The 17500-nt window shown below is 40.2% G+C and overlaps 1 protein-coding gene across 1 annotated transcript in view; it reads right to left on the bottom strand.

Annotated features, from left to right (window-relative positions):
• LOC128687064 (uncharacterized) overlaps positions 1-15044 on the bottom strand; it is a gene marked incomplete at its 5' end in the record, with an annotated part of 39532 nt that extends 24488 nt beyond the window's left edge. Inside the window, 5 exon segments of the mRNA XM_070082673.1 lie at positions 2293-2408; positions 9390-9509; positions 10093-10253; positions 13584-13682; positions 14856-15044. Of these exon segments, the coding sequence (XP_069938774.1) occupies positions 2293-2408; positions 9390-9509; positions 10093-10253; positions 13584-13682; positions 14856-15044 (685 nt within the window).
• Between the last annotated feature and the right edge of the window lie 2456 nt (positions 15045-17500).

Genomic DNA, 17500 nt, shown 5'->3' with positions numbered 1-17500 from the left:
GTGGGAGATGGCTGACTTGTTAAAATATTTTTTTTTTTTTCCAACAAGTCGGCCGTCTCCCACCGAGGCAGGGTGACCCAAAAAAGAAACAAAATCCCCAAAAAGAAAATACTTTCATCATCATTCAACACTTTCACCACACTCGCACATTATCACTGTTTTTGCTCAGAATACAACAGTCTAGAAGCATATACGTATAAAGATACACAACATATCCCTCCAAACTGCCAATATCCCAAACCCCTCCTTTAAAGTGCAGGTATTGTACTTCCCATTTCCAGGACTCAAGTCCGACTATATAAAAATAACCGGTTTCCCTGAATCCCTTCACTAAATATTACCCTGCTCACACTCCAACAGATCGTCATGTCCCAAGTACCATTCGTCTCCATTCACTCCTATCTAACACGCTCACGCACGCTTGCTGGAAGTCCGAGCCCCTCGCCCACAAAACCTCCTTTACCCCCTCCCTCCAACATTTTTGAGGATGACCCCTACCCCGCCTTCCTTCCCTACAGATTTATACGCTCTCCATGTCATTCTACTTTGATCCATTCTCTCTAAATGACCAAACCACATCAACAACCCCTCTGACTAATACTTTTATTAATTCCACACCTTCTAATTTCCACACTCCTAATTCTCTGCATAATATTTAGATTGGTGGATGAATTTGGTAGGGTGTGCAAAAGAAGAAAATTAAAAGTGAACACAGGAAAGAGTAAGGTTATGAGGATAACAAAAAGATTAGGTGATGAAAGATTGGATATCAGATTGGAGGGAGAGAGTATGGAGGAGGTGAATGTATTCAGATATTTGGGAGTGGACGTGTCAGCGGATGGGTCTATGAAAGATGAGGTGAATCATAGAATTGATGAGGGGAAAAGGGTGAGTGGTGCACTTAGGAGTCTGTGGAGACAAAGAACTTTGTCCTTGCAGGCAAAGAGGGGAATGTATGAGAGTATAGTTTTACCAACGCTCTTATATGGGTGTGAAGCATGGGTGATGAATGTTGCAGCGAGAAGGCTGGAGGCAGTGGAGATGTCATGTCTGAGGGCAATGTGTGGTGTGAATATAATGCAGAGAATTTGTAGTTTGGAAGTTAGGAGGAGGTGCGGGATTACCAAAACTGTTGTCCAGAGGGCTGAGGAAGGGTTGTTGAGGTGGTTCGGACATGTAGAGAGAATGGAGAGAAACAGAGTGACTTCAAGAGTGTATCAGTCTGTAGTGGAAGGAAGGCGGGGTAGGGGTCGGCCTAGGAGAGGTTGGAGGGAGGGGGTAAAGGAGATTTTGTGTGCGAGGGGCTTGGACTTCCAGCATGCATGCGTGAGCGTGTTTGATAGGAGTGAATGGAGACAAATGGTTTTTAATACTTGACGTGCTGTTGGAGTGTGAGCAAAGTAACATTTATGAAGGGGTTCAGGGAAACCGGCAGGCCGGACTTGAGTCCTGGAGATGGGAAGTACAGTGCCTGCACTCTGAAGGAGGGGTGTTAATGTTGCAGTTTAAAAACTGTAGTGTAAAGCACCCTTCTGGCAAGACAGTGATGGAGTGAATGATGGTGAAAGTTTTTCTTTTTCGGGCCACCCTGCCTTGGTGGGAATCGGTCAGTGTGATAATAAAAAAAACTAAAATATTTACATCACACATTGCCCTTAGACAGGACATCTCCACTGCCTCCAGCCACCTCCTCATTGCAGCATTTACATACGTACATACATATACATACATAAATAATTGTTTTTATTTTTTTTTTACTATTTTGGTCTTTTAAGGCTACTTACAAGGAATACTTGTAATACTGTAATTATTTCAGAGTGTAATACTCCTCAAAATATGGAAATAAGTCATATTGTTTGACTTTTACTGGGTAATCCGGAGTTAAATATACTTTGTGTGCTTTGTGACTGAATTCCACTGCTAGTAACATGAAATTGTAATAAAATTGGGATAAGTCATCTTTGTGCCACTTGCACAGCCTTACTTTTGCCAGTGAGGCACACTAGCATGTCAAACGCATAGTCATCACCTAAGTAGTTAGCTACGATATACTGTGTAGACCCTGCTGGCCTTATTCTTTTTTTTTTTTTTCAAATATATGAATAGCCTGAAGAAGACCCAAAGAGTTGACCAGATGTCAAAAATGTTGGCAGGTGGCACATCTGAAGGTACAAAAAATCGTGCATACCAGTACGTCGGACAACATTTGCATACTAGTACATCAGACAGACAACATTTGTGTACTAGTACATCAGACACAGTTTAAGGGCTAGAAGAGACCTAATTTCCTACCTGTGTTGATGGTTATTCTCCGCTCTCTCCTCTGTCCACTTGTAAAACAGTAAAGATGAAACCAAGGCTGCTCCTCCTTCCTGTCTCGCCACACAACAATCCACCGACTGTTACACCTGTTGGTAATTTTAGAGGTTGGTTAACTTGGTAGCAACTGGGGAACTTTGCCAGCCCACATTGCAGAACACTGCCACATTTGTAGTATGAAAAGTGGATACCTACTTTTCTTCATCTACCTGTGGCACTTCTTTCCTAAATTCTTTTCTTCTGCTTGTATATATACAGTGGCTATGCAAATAACCCGCACGTAGAAGAGAGGAGCTTACGTTGACTTTGTAAATGGTCTAAGTCGGACTGAAACATCGTTGTAAGTTTCTTTCTCCTATATACGGGTTATTTGTGCATTGTTCCAGTCACAGTATTGTGCCTTTTTCTATATACAGTGGTTATTGATGCAATCAGAATTTCTCTACACATTTTTGCTTCTCAGCAGAGACAAATGGTGCAATGGCAACAAGTGGTGAAGACACAATGGTAGAGAAGAACTTTCCCAAGATGTTTTCTCCAGTGGCCAGCTTGCCCACCAGCAAAACATCTCAATAAAGTTTCTCTCTGCAACTGCATCTTTTCCACCACTTCTTTCTTAAGCCAATATGCACACACTGACACACACACACACACACAGTAAGAAAATTGGAAAAAACAGGAAATTGGGGAAAATAAATTTAACAAGATTTAACACACAAATATCAATACATTAATCAAAAAATATTTGTGCTAAAGCATATTATAAATGAGAAACAAAGCTGACAGTATATGTGAAACAAACCGGAAAAACATTCTTAGCGAGAAAGAAAAAACATCACAATTGCTTCGCTGAAACAAAGCACAAATAACCCCCTACATGCGCATTATTTATGTATCTGAAGTGAAGCAGCAAAAAAATTGGTGGGCAATGGCCAATGTGTTAAAAAAAGAAATAGTAGCACAAGATAAAAGTATGCAAATAACGTGGAAAACCTAATGTCCAAAATTCAAAACAAAGACCAATAAGCTCGTCTCTGTATATGAAGACAATCCACATTTAAAAACAAATAAAAGAGTAATACGTACAGTGGACCCCCGGCTTACAATATTATTTCATTCCAGAATTATGTTCAGGTGCCATTACTGAACGAATTTGTTCCCATAAGGAATATTGTGAATTAGGTTAGTCCATTTCAGACCCCCAAACATACACGTACAAACGGACTTACATAATTGGTCGCATTGGGAGCTGATCGTAAAGCGGGGGAATAGTGATAATGAAAATACAAATGTCAATGTAACTGGAGCTTTCAACTACATTACTGTATAAAGAAACAGACTAGATAGCCAATGAGGCTGGAACAGGGGCACAGCTATTATGAAACTAATGAAGGTTAAGCATCAGGGGCCCCTAATCCCAGAGGGGCCCCCAGAAGCAACTAAAGTCTACACTGCTTGAAAATTCTGGGTCTACTGTATGAGTAGGGGTTGCAAAGGGGCCCCTATAACAGTTCAAGCTTCAGGGCCCCAAAAATGTTGGTCCACCACTGGACTGGAATGTGAAACAAAGTGTCAGCAAAAATTCTGAGTCATGAGAGTAATGCCTTAACACATTAAAGAAGTGGCTAGTGTGTGAGAAGTCAATACCTGACTTTAGTATAATACAGTGGAACCCCGAGTTTCGTGAGCCTCACGCTTCATGAATTTCGGCTTTCAGCAACTTTATCGTCAAAATAAAGCCTTGCGGATCGTGATTTTCCCTCACGATTCGTCCGTCGTAAGGAATGCGTCTCTGTGTGGCCGGGAGTGGCTGGGCGTACACAAAGGCTCCCACAAAACACTCAGGAGTCAGTTTGGCATTGATTGTGGGCAAGTGACCATCACTCCACACGTTCATACGATACATTTCGTAATAATCCATTGTTTTTTGTGCTTGAAACTGCTAAATAAGCACCATGGGCCCAAAGAAAGCTTGTAGTGCCAGCCTTTTAGTAAAGAATGTAAGAAACATGATAGAATTCAAGAAAAAGTTTGTAGAAAAATACAAGTGGTGGTGGTAGTGATAGTGGTAGAGGATGGTAGAGGTTATGATGGTGGTAGAGGGTAGAGCTGCAAGAGCTCGCTTTATGAAAGGGGATTCCCCTTTATGGAAGATTCCACTTTCAAACAATAGTGTAACTTCTCCATCCTCTCCCGTCTTCCATTCACCAACAAGAGTGTTATTCTTTATTTCTCAATCTTTTCTGTACGTAAATCTACATTTAATCTATAAAAAAATAATTTTTGTTAATACTTTTGGGTGTCTGGATTAATTGGATTTACATTATTTCTTATGGGGAAAATGGTTTCGACATTCATGAATTTCAACTTTGGCAGACTCTCTGGAACAGATTAATCATGAAACTCAGGGTCCACTGTATTTGAAAAATGAGGTCATATTCTACTGGAAATAACATTATATATATATATTTTTTTAACAAGTCTGCCGTCTCCCACCGAGGCAGGGTGACTCAAAAAGAAAAAATCCCCAAAAAGAAAATACTTTCATCATCATTCAACACTTTCACCTCACTCACACAATCACTGTTTTTGCAGAGGTGCTCAGAGCACAACAGTTTAGAAGAATATACGTACAGTGGACCCTTAACTAGCGATGGCATCGATTAACGATAAATCTGACTAGCGATACATTTAAACGCAAAAATTTTGCCTCAACTAGCGCTTAAAAACCCGACCAGCGCTATTCGTTCCGTACCATACGCGTCCACTTTGGCCTGAGCGCGCCTCACTTGTCCCTTGGGTGTCAGTGTTTACAAGCCAGCCAGCCACTGCGGTCGCTTCCAAACATACAACAACTGGAACATTTCATATTATCACAGCCTTTGTAGTGATTGCACCTGCAAAATAAGTCCCCATGGGCCCCAAGAAAGCTTCTAGTGCCAACCCTACAGCAAAAAGGGTGAGAATTACTATGGAGATGAAGAAAGAGATCATTGCTAAGTATGAAAGTGGAGTGCGTGTCTCTGAGCTGGTCAGGTTGTATAATAAACCCCAATCAACCATCGCTACTATTGTGGGTAAGAAAACGGCAATCAAGGAAGCTGTTCTTGCCAAAGGTGCAGCTGCTGCTGCACCACAGTCAGCTGTTGTTGTTGCTGCACCACAGTCAGCTGTTGTTGTTGCTGCACCACCATCAGCTGTATTACTCGAAGATGTGGAGAGAGTGTTGTTGGTGTGGCTTAACGTGAAACAATTACCGAGAAACGATTAACCCCGGAGGGTTAGCCACCCAGGATAACCCAAGAAAGTCAGTGCATCATCGAGGACTGTCTAACTTATTTCCATTGGGGGTCCTTAATCTTGTCCCCCAGGATGCGACCCACAACAGTTGACTAACACCCAGGTGAACAGGAAAAAATGCCTGGAACTAGTGCTCATATTGGTGAGGTTAGTGGGGAGGATGTGGAAGAGTTGGTGGAGGAGGACAATGAAGAACAAACCACTGATGAGCTGCTAGATCATCTTCAACAGTAAGAGGTCACACCTGAGGAAACTGCTTCGGAGGAGGGGAGAGAGAAATTGAAGAAGTTGCCTACTTCAAAGATTAAGGAAATGTGTGCAATGTGGCTTAAAGTGCAAACCTTTTTTGATGAAAATCACCCTCACACAGCTATTGCAAGCCGTGCTGGTGACTATTACACTGACAATGTTGTGAAACACTTTAGGATAAAGGAACGAGAGGTACAGGCCTCTATGGACAGATATGTTGTGCGACAGAAGTCCAGTGACTCTGAAGCTGGTCCTAGTGGCATTAAAAGAACAAGGGAAGTAACCCCAGAAAAAGACTTGCTGCCTCAAGTGCTAATGGAAGGGGATTCCCCTTCTAAACACTAACAAGATCAACGGTCTCCCCTCCTCCCATCCCATCAATCATCACCAGATCTTCAATAAAGGTAAGTGTCATGTAACTGTGCATGTCTTCTTCAGTTTGTGTGTATTAAAATTAATATTTCATGTGGTAAAAAAATTTTTTTTTTAATACTTTGGGGTGTCTTGCACGGATTAATTTGATTTCCATTATTTCTTATGGGGAAAATTAACTTCACTAACGATTATTTTGATTAACAATGAGCTCTCAGGAACGGATTAATATCGCTGGTTGAGGGTCCACTGTATAAAGATACACAACATATCCCTCTAAACTGCTAATATCCCAAACACCTCCTTTAGAGTGCAGGCATTGTACTTCCCATTTCCAGGACTCAAGTCCGGCTATATAAAAATAACCGGTTTCCCTGAATCCCTTCACTAAATATTACCCTGCTCACACTCCAACAGATCGTCAGGTCCCAAATACCATTCGTCTCCATTCACTCCTATCGAACACGCTCATGCACGCCTGCATATATATTGCTAAACATAACTTCTGAGGAGGAAAAAAAAAAATGACTAAACATTAAGAAAGAAAAATATAATGATCCACACATACAAATACTGTATAAGGAAAGAATTGTACATGGAGTTCTGCAACATCTATGAAAATGGAATCACCTGTTTATTAAAAAAAAAAATTATAGAAAAATGCTGGAAACCCACAACCCCTAACATTAAACACACGGAAAAATATCCTACCATCCCTAACTTTATGCTGCTGACTATCTTGCTGATCTACATGTTGCTTGCACCTCATTTGTGAGGCGAGAACCCAACCTGGACCTGCCATAGTACCAATATACCCTCTACTTCTTAAAAAAAAGAGTGAAGGCTGGCACCCTGCTTGCTAGCTAGCCTGTAAACCTATGGGCATACTGAGTGGATATACAGTACAGGTATATGAGGGGGGTCGGAAGGGTAAGTGGTGCACTAAGGAGTCTGTGGAGACAACATTATCCGTGGAAGCAAAGAGGGAAATGCACGAGAGTGTAGTTATACGAACACTCTTATATAGGGGTAAAGCATGGGTGGTGAATGTGGCAACAAGGAGAAGGCTGGAGGCAGTGGAGCTGTCAGTGTGAATATAATGCAAAGAATCTGTAGTTTAGAAGTTACTTGCTAAAAGTATTATCCAGAGGGCTGAGGAGGGGTTGAGGTGGTTCAGGCATTCTGAGAGGATGGAACGAAATAGAATGACTTGGAGAGCGTATAAATCTGTAATGGAAGGAAGGTGGGGTAGGAGGCAGCCTAGGAAAGGTTGGAGGAAGGGTATAAAGGTTTTGTGTGCGAGGGGTTTGAACTATCAGCAAGCATGCCTGAGCGTGTTAGATAGGAGAGAATGGGGACAAATGGTTTTTATGACTTGACATGCTGTTGGAGTGTGATCAAAATAACATTCAGGAAAACCAGCAGACTGGACTTGAGTCCTGGAGGTGGGAAGTACAGTGGCTGCACTCTTGAAGGAGGGGTGTTGATATGTTGCAGTGTTTTAAGTGTAGTGTAGGCACACCTCTGGCAAGACAGTGATGGAGTGAATGATGGTGGAAGTGTTTCTTCTGTTTTGGCTCACCCTGTCTTGATGAGAAATGGCCAATGTGTTAATAATAAAAAAAATACAGTATTTGGGTTAGGCTATACGTACTGGCTTTTGTGAGGGGCATCAGTACTCTGCTTCAACTAAATACCTAAACACCAAGGCAAGGTGACCCAAAAACAAAACATTTTCACCATCGTTCACACATAATTACTGTCTTTGCTGAGGTGCCAGATATGACAGTTTAGATGTCACTCCAAACAGCCAATATACTGGATATTTAAAAAGAATGAAAAAGTTCACGAAATCTCGAAAGCCATTCGCCTGTCTTTCAGAAATGGTACGTACAATCCGTAAGGAAGAGTGTCAAGAGAAAGCTCATGCATAATCAGTGAAGCCAACGGCTGTTGACGTTATCACAAGGGTATAGCAAAGGACTGTACAAAACACAAAATAACCCACACATAGGAGAGGAGCTTATGACAATGTTTCGGTCCAACTTTGTAAATGGTCCAAGTTGGACCAAGACAGCAACATAAGCTTCTCTCTATGTGCTGGTTATCTGTGTGCCAGACAACATGGAAACACTTAAGCACATGGATTTAACATCACAGTAAACAGAACATGCCCAAACCATACCACGGGTGGGGTTTGAACCCGCGGTCAGTCTCAAAACTCCAGACCATCGCATTAGCCACTGGGTCTCTCTGACCATGGGTTCAAACCCCACCCGTGGTATGGCTTGTTTGCAATCGTGTCATTACGATTTCGTGAGAACATGCCCAAGTCAGAAAATAATACAACAAAAGGCATTCACCCTTTATTTGACAATTAATGAAAAGAGTCAAGAATACATCACTGCAAATTTTTCCTGCTATATAAGGTTGGTTTAAAAGATTGAATAGAATTAATTCTATGTGTAAACTTAACCCTTCTTACCCTCCATGAAGCATATTAAGTTCTTGTAGGTGATAACAGAGATAGATATTTCAAGTTAAGTCAAGATTAGTGTGCACTTCTGAGAATCCAAGCACTATCAAAAATGTTGATAAAATCCCCCTCCCAGTATAATGGCACTCAAACATTAAAGTATAAATACCAGAGTAACTATCTAAGATTTTTTTTTCTTACAAAATTACTTAAACCAAAAAAAGAGCATTGTTCATAAACATTATTGTTACTTGATAATTTCTCAGGTCATCCAAAGAGTTATTAAATGATCAGAATAATGTTCGAGACTATCACTTATACAAATCAACCGTAGACTCCAACAATAAAGACTTTCTGGATAAAAGACAACATCAAAGATGCCTGTAACAGTATCAGTGACTCCTGCACGCTGGAAAATCACTTTAACCCTTAAACTGTCCAAACGTAGATCTCGTTTGCTCGCATAGCGCTCAGAACGTAGATTTACGTTTTTTTTTTTTACATGCATTCTTAAGGAGAAAATCAAGGTTGGAGCGCTATGCGCAAAAACGTAGATCTACATTTGGACAGTTGAAGGGCTAATACTCAAGATTATTGCTTAATGAGACAACAATTGATTTTTATTAAATTACATAGTTTTTTTAAATTACAAGACAACCGAAACCCTACTTACCTCTCTCTGCTGAAGTTGAAGTCTGTGTGGGGTGTGGCATGGAGATGCCGTTCATATCTCATCACATTGTGCTGTGATGCTTGGTATCGGTTACGAAACTTGGAGTGCGAGAACAAAAATCTGTCAAGAATACGCGATCTTCTGTTACTGTTTTAGCATCAACAAAAATCCATTAAGACTATGCAATTTTCTGCTAATCACCAAAATTATCTTCATGTCATTTTCTGCATTCAATACAAGGAGCAAGACAGGTTTTTGTTGGGCTAAACTAATCATGTGCAAACTCAAACAGGTGAAACCTCCAAATAAATGTTCACCTTGCTAAAAATACTTTAGTAATTTCCCATATGTTCGCAGCTTGTCATATCAACTAACTATAATGGGGAAGAAACATGGAAAGTTCTCCTTTAACAAAAAATAATTTCGCCCTAGGAAAAGCAAGACGTAGGTGAGTGCACAAAGAAATGAAAAGGAGTTACGAAAAGCAGAAAAGCTACACGTGACAAGCAAGTAAATAAATTATTCTTTTCATCTAACTGCTTAACAAGTCTATGTTAACATGTATGTTACTGAAAAAAGCACATTAGCAGTAAACAAAGAAAAACTTAGACCAAGACAAGATATACATGTTATGAGATACAAGACAGTGTGAACTGTGTAAAGCTATCACACCTCAATGATAACTGCTAACCTCAGTGCTCACCTTCCTAGAGGGGAGCTGATGGCGATAGAATCATAACGAGGGTACATTGGCCCAGGGATTTTTCTGGGAGGACTGGATGAACTTCTCTTTCTGGGAGACATATATGGTTCAATGCCAGTATGTTTGGCTGGCTGTAGACTTAAGTAAGCAAGGAATGGTACCTGAGGAGAATTAAGTTCATGAAATGTCATGTAAGTGTTTAACTCTTTCAATAGCGACTGCAATAAATTGATACAACCCTACATGAGTTAGGCTTAAAATACCATGTTGCAATATTTGTCATATTTCTGGAATTTCTTCTCTATCTGTGGCACACCAACTCTAGCAGACTTTTCAATACATTTATCTCAGAATAATAGTGGGACCCCTGGACCTTACAGTTGGGAGACAAAAATGTTAACCATTGCCTAAAAATCACCTACTAACCTACATCTTCCAGTCGTTTTTTAACCGAGAAGCCTACCTAGTGGAATGAAAAATAAACGGCGGTGAATTTGTTATTGGGCAAAGGCACATCTCATAGAATTCCAACTTATTATGGCAAGATGTTAACTGAGATTCACAGTTCTACATCTGTAGCTCATATAAGTTGTGGAGGAAAACAGTGGATGGAGAGAAGAAACATTCTTCACATGATGACTTGTACCTAGGAGATGCTTGTATCATCTACAAATGCTATCAAAATAGAGAACACACAATTTTCTGTTAACGTGTCACAACCATTTTTTCACATAAAATTTTAACAAACAACAGCAACATGTCTGCTCAGGAAGGAAATTTTGCACCTGGTCTGCATGTTAATGACTTATAAAAAGGAAGAGAGTACAGAGCAAGAAGGTGAGTGAGTGTAGACAAGTGAATGGGAGGGGAAGAGTACTGCTATAACCCTCAAGTTATTGCTGTATCTTTACTCCCATTCACTTATAAAAAAAAAAATTGTGGAGATGAAACAAATGCAAAATAAAAAGCTATTGCTTAGGACACAGGTGAACAAGCAAAAGTGTACAAGCATACAGTATAGTGGTGCTGAAAGCATAAAGTTGGTCGTTTACAAGCAGCACATTTTTTTTACGAGTCCTGGTGTCAAATGGGTAGGTTTGTAATAAAAATGGTAGCTTTAAAATTGTCAAAAGTTTCCAGATTATCTGCCCCTACTGTGCCTTAAATCTATGGTCTTCATAAAATCTGTAAACCTGTTATACTTCTACACTTCATTATTCCTTGTATAGTAGCAAGTTTTTAGCATATGGTCCAAGAACCCACTAGGGGAGTCCATGAACCAAGAGAAAAAATATTTTTTCAGAGTTTCTTCTTGTCAAGTTGAAAATTGTCTTTGTAAGAATTATTTTGGCAAATTCTATTATCAAATTATTACTTAATTCCTAACAAGCATAGTGGTAGAAAATAACACAATACAGTGGAACATCAGTTTTCGTCATTAATTCGTTCCAGAAAGTCTGACGAAAACCGAGTTCGAAGAAAACCGACGCAATATTTCCCATAAGAAATAATGTAAATCCAATTAATCTGTTACAGACACCCAAAAGTATTAACAAAAAATACATTTTATAGAGAATAACTATAGTTTTACATGCAGAAAACGATGAGAAATAAATATAAAGGACTAATGAAATGGATAAATGAACATTTAATATCACTTTTACCTTTATTGAAGACTCTTGTTGGTGTATGGACGACGGCAAGAGAGGGGAGAGGGAGGAGGTTATTTCTACCACCATCACTACCACCCTCTACCACAATCACAACCACTACCACCCTCTACCATCACTACTACCCTCTACCACCATCACTACTACCCTCTACCACCATCACTACCACCCTCTACCACCATCACTACCACCCTCTACCACCATCACTACCACCCTCTACCACCATCACTACCACCCTCTACCACCATCACTACCACCCACTACCACCATCACTACCACCCTCTACCACCATCACTACCACCATCACTATCACCCTCTACCAACGATAAACAAAGCCAGACTGACTTAATGCGTGGGATGCTTTGTGTGGGTGCAGGCAGACATGTTCGGTTTGGTGAACCACTGTTAAGTCAATAAAAACTGAGGTGATGAATGAAAACTGGGACAAAATTTTGATGAAAAAAATCATCGAAAACCGAATTTGGCAAAAACCCAGTGCAAATGAAAACCCAGGTTCCACTGTACATGGCGAGGTACTGTACAATTAAAGAAAGCACACACTGCTAGTATGGACATTTGAGTTTGTTTACACTGGGATGTACGCACAAGGCAATGAGAGCTTGGGTGCTGTTTACACCAAGGATGACACTAGGCATCCTACTTAAAACAACAACCTCACCCATAGACTAAGTGCTGGGCGGAGGGGAAATATTCCCATCTTCAAACGGGATTTGGGGTAAAAATTGAACTCGTGCTTGTTTTTTTTTTTTTTCAATTTATTGGGTGCTCAGTCACTGTCCCATGCAAATTGGACATGGATATAATATTTTCACAGTACGTACTTTACTGAAAGTACGTTGTCCAGAGTTAACGGGTCCTGCAGTCCAGCTAAATACATGATTTCCATACCTATCTGTCCACAACTAACCAAAATTTTGCAGAGGAAAACTTTTGGACATTTTATTCTCGGTGTAGCAACCAATGCCATCAACAAAAAACTACAGCTATCTAATTCAGCCCAGCAGGACCAGATCAACAAGCACCACCAACCAGGATTTAAGGCGATAAAAAAATTATTTTGTATTTTATTACTATACACCTCTACACATATAACCACAATGTAAGATATGAAAAACTAATGTTTTTGATGAATTGCAAAACTTACAAAACTTGTTTGGTTTTTATGGAGGTCTCAAAACTATAACATTATTTTTCTCACGTTCTTCACTTCAGTTAATACGATTTTAGTTAAAATGCTGGTGTTCGTAAATGTAATGTCCCTGGTAAGTGAGACTACAATACAGTAGAAACCCCATATCCACAGTTTCATTTTCAGTGGTTTCAGTTATCCGTGGTTTACCATGGCCCAAAAATAACCCTTAATTTTGCTTAACAGTGGCCCTGAAGCACAATGATGCTGGTAGTTCTTCAAAGCCTAAGAGAAGCCATGAAGTGTTTCCACTCAGTGAAAAAGTGCAAATTCTTGACTTACTGTGCATAATTTATCAATTAAATTTATCATAGGTATCTATGTAAACCAAAAATGATATATATGGGGTGTACCACCATCCATGGATGGAGGGGGGGAAGTCCCCCTACTGTATAGCTAACTTTGCAAAAAAAATCATGTCAAGTACTTTTATGCATTAGGTTTGTACATATGATGAAGTAATGGTTAGAAACTAATGCAGAATCTGTTCAAGAAACTAATGCCTATAACAAGATACAGAATTTTTTAATGGATTCTCTTGTGGTGTTCCCGAGGAGGTTCCACTACCCGTGACTGAACAAAAATGAGGCTTTCAACTATAGTGGTCTTACCTGACCAGCAGGTTCGGGTTCGTCCTCGACAAGGTCAGGTTCTGGCGACGAGACAACGGGTGAAGACGGCAAGTCTCCACGGCACTGCTTTTCGTGTGTCTGAAGATGCAGAGAGTATTGCATTAATAGTACTGCACATAATACAGTACAGTAATAAATTCCATGTATTACAGTACAGTAATAAACTGAACATGAAATTTGTCACATGATTCAAGTATAAAGGGGAGAGAGAGAGGGGGGTCACCTAAGTCAATTTAAACAAAACTAAAAGGGGTGATTATGATGTTATATCCCAAGTCTTCTGCATGCCATACATGTGGTATATCACTTATACTACAGCTTTGCAAAAATCAGTCTAAATATTATGAAAGTAATAGAAAGTATTTCATTGATGTTAGATAACTTATGCTGACAGACTGAGTAGGACCTAAGCTAAATTATATAACGTTTTATGAAAAAATTTTTTAGTAGTGGAGGGGAAGGTTGCTACATTAGTTGTGGTGCAACATTAAAAATTTGTGTATCATGTTAGTTCATAAAGACATCTCTGATGCAAAATACTGCATTTTTAAGAAGATCCAGTTGTAGGTTAGTTCAATTTGTCTGACCACCTCTGACTATAAAACATTTCATACACTATTATTTTTAACACACTGGCTGCCTCCTACTGAGGGAAGGTGATCCAAAAGAGAAAATACGTTCACCTATCACTCATTCAATAGCTGTTTTGTCATACGTGTGCAGGCATCACAATTCTAAAGTTTCTCCAAACTGCATAATCCCCTTCCCTTTTTCAGGCTGCAGGCACTGTACTTCCCATCTCCAGGACTCAAAAGTCCAGCTAACCAGGTTTCCTGAATACCTTCATAAATGTTACTTTGGTCACACTCAAGCCCCTAGCACCCAAGATCTCTTTTATCTCTTCCCTCCATCCATTCCTGGGATGATCCCCACCCTCCTTCCTCCCACCCCAGATTTATATACCCTCTTGGTCATCCCATTCTGCTCCATCCTCTCTAAATGCCCAAACCACCTAAACAGCCCCTCCCCAGCCCTGAATTATACAGTACTTTTGGTAATCCTATTCTGTCTTCTAATTTCCATGCGTCAAATTCTATGCACAATGTTCAAAACACTCGTCTCCATCCACTACAAGCGTTACCAGCTACCCGCTTTTCCATCAGTCCATTAAACTGAACTTTTACCGTACATGTTTTTCCTAATTGATTACCATTAAAGATTATGAAGAAAACGATGAGTTTAAAAGTGTACCTGAACTTCTCGCAGACTATAAAACTCATTTTCACATTTATCACAGAGATAAATGTCATTGGCTGGGGGCTGGAACATTGCAGTGGTACCACTGGACCCTTTACGTTCACCAGAGTGAGAAGCCGTCGACAAAAGAAGTTTCTTGGTAGAGTCCCTACTGCGTCCATCTTGGCTGAACTTGTCATAATCCTGAAAACAAAGTACAATAATAATATTTATCAACTGCAAACAAGAAAAAAGTTTTCATTATTAGATGAGGAAAATGATAAACAGAGAAAAGCTTCTTGAGATGTTGATCAAAGACAACAATTTTTTTTACAGGAGACTTAGAAAACTGTTATATATGAACATGAGTCGGTGTGAGTGGGTGTGAGTTAGACATGAATAGCTTGGGCCAGTAGGCCTGCAGCAGTGCTCCTTCCTTCTTTAACAGATGTTACTTGAACCTGCCTAGCATGGGCCAGTAGGCCTGCTGCAGTGCTCCTTTCTTATGTTCTTATTAATAACTCTGGTATAAACAATGAAAGCTTGCACCATACATTCACTTCTTACAGAAAGTAACGAAGCCACAACGAAAAGATAACACTGCCACATACAATGATGCCTTAATCACAACTAATAAACCTAGGAATAGCAAAACCTACAGAGAGGTACAGCTCTTGAGTTTATCTAGAAGTCTTCGCAAATTCACTCTTCAAATGTTTCCCTATGGTTGCTTCCTAAGTCTGGGGGTGTGTACAGCAGCACATCTGGGACTTGAAGAGCAGCCACCTCCATGTGTCAAGTTCTGGGTATTTTGAAGGACTGTAGGAAGTCATACAAAATACATAGTTGAAAGCTCCTCACAGTGTACGTATATTTTCTGTCTGGACAAAATATATAGAATCAAATATGATGAAATCTCATTACACAAGCACTGTATGATCCATAAGGGCTTAATGCTCACAGGGAATATAATAATAATAAAGTAATAATAATATATATCACATGTAAGATTAGCTATCAACATCTTTATAGAAATATAACTACAGTGGACCCCCGCATAACGATGGCATCACATAGTGATTATTTCGCATACCGCTTACTTTAATTGCAAAAATTTTGCCTCACATACCGCTTAAAAACCCGCTTACCGATTTTCGTCCGAGACGCGTCCAATGTGCGGCCTGAGCCACGCTCACATGTTCCGCCGGTGGCATTGTTTACCAGCCAGCCTCCGCGGTAACATCCAAGCATACAATCGGAATATTTCGTATTATTACAGTGTTTTCGGTGCTTTTTCTGGAAAATAAGTGACCATGGGCCCCAAGAAAGCTTCTAGTGCCAACCCTACAGCAATAAGGGTGAGAATTACAATAGAGATGAAGAAAAAGATCATTGATAAGTATGAAAGTGGAGTGCATGTCTCCGAGCTGGCCAGGTTGTATAATAAACCCCAATCAACCATCGCTACTATTGGTGGTACAGCTGCTGCTGCTGCTGCACTGTCAGCTGCTGCTGCTGCTGCTGCTGCACTGTCAGCTGCTGCTGCTGTAGCACCGTTGTTGGTGTGGCTTATTGAGAATACCAAGAAACAATTAACCCCAGAGGATTTGCCACCCAGGATAACCCAAAAAAGTCAGTGTCATCGAAGACTGTAACTTATTTCCATTGGGGTCCTTAATCTTGTCTCCCAGGATGCAACCCACACAAGTCGACTAACACCCAGGTGAACAGGGAAAAATGCCTGGAACTAGTGCTCATATTGGTGAATTTAAAGCCAGCAAAGGTTGGTTTGAGAGATTTAAGAATCGTAGTGGCATACACAGTGTGATAAGGCCTGTTCTGGAAGAAAATGCCAAACAGGACCTACAGTACTCAGGAGGAAAAGGCACTCCCAGGACACAGTGTCTCATCAGTCATTGCTGCATCTTCAATAAAGGTAAGTGTCATTTATTCTTCATTTAGTAGACTAGTACATGCACAATATATACTGTGCATGTACTACTCTACTATTGTGCATGTATCCTTCTCTTTGTGTGTGGGAAAATGTATATTTCATGTGGTAAAATTTTTTTTTTCATACTTTTGGGTGTCTTGCACGGATTAATTTGATTTCCATTATTTCTTATGGGGAAAATTCATTCACATAGCGATTATTTCGCATAACAATTACCCCTCTTGCACGGATTAAAATCGTTAACCGGGGGTCCACTGTATTTTTTTTCTCGTTTTCCTCGGCATACAAGTGCAATCGAATCACTCTACTTCCTTTGGACTAACCACAGATTAACACCAGAGGGTTGATAACCAGGATAACTCAAGAAAGCCAGTGAGGCTTATTAAAGTACAGAAGCCCTAAAAGAGTATTTAAGTGGTGCCCTAAACTTACTGCAGACTTTCCAGATGAAGCCTCGAGTGTGTTGTATGCACTGAACAAACACAGAAGAGCCATTACACTACCTGGCGAGAAGAAGGGTTTAATGATCTTGCTATCCCACTACTGCTGTTCGGAGTGCAACTTGTAAATGGTCCAAGTCGGACCAAAACGTAGTCGTGTGCTCCTCTCTCCCATGTGCGGGCTACTTGTGTATTGTTCCAATCACAGTATTGTGCCTTTTTTGTTGAATGAATTATGGTAGCACTGACACAATTACATGGTTTGC

The sequence above is a fragment of the Cherax quadricarinatus genome, chromosome 7 (assembly GCF_038502225.1).
Source record: "Cherax quadricarinatus isolate ZL_2023a chromosome 7, ASM3850222v1, whole genome shotgun sequence".
Lineage (NCBI taxonomy): Eukaryota > Metazoa > Arthropoda > Malacostraca > Decapoda > Parastacidae > Cherax > Cherax quadricarinatus.
This window is presented reverse-complemented; position numbering and strand designations above follow the sequence as displayed.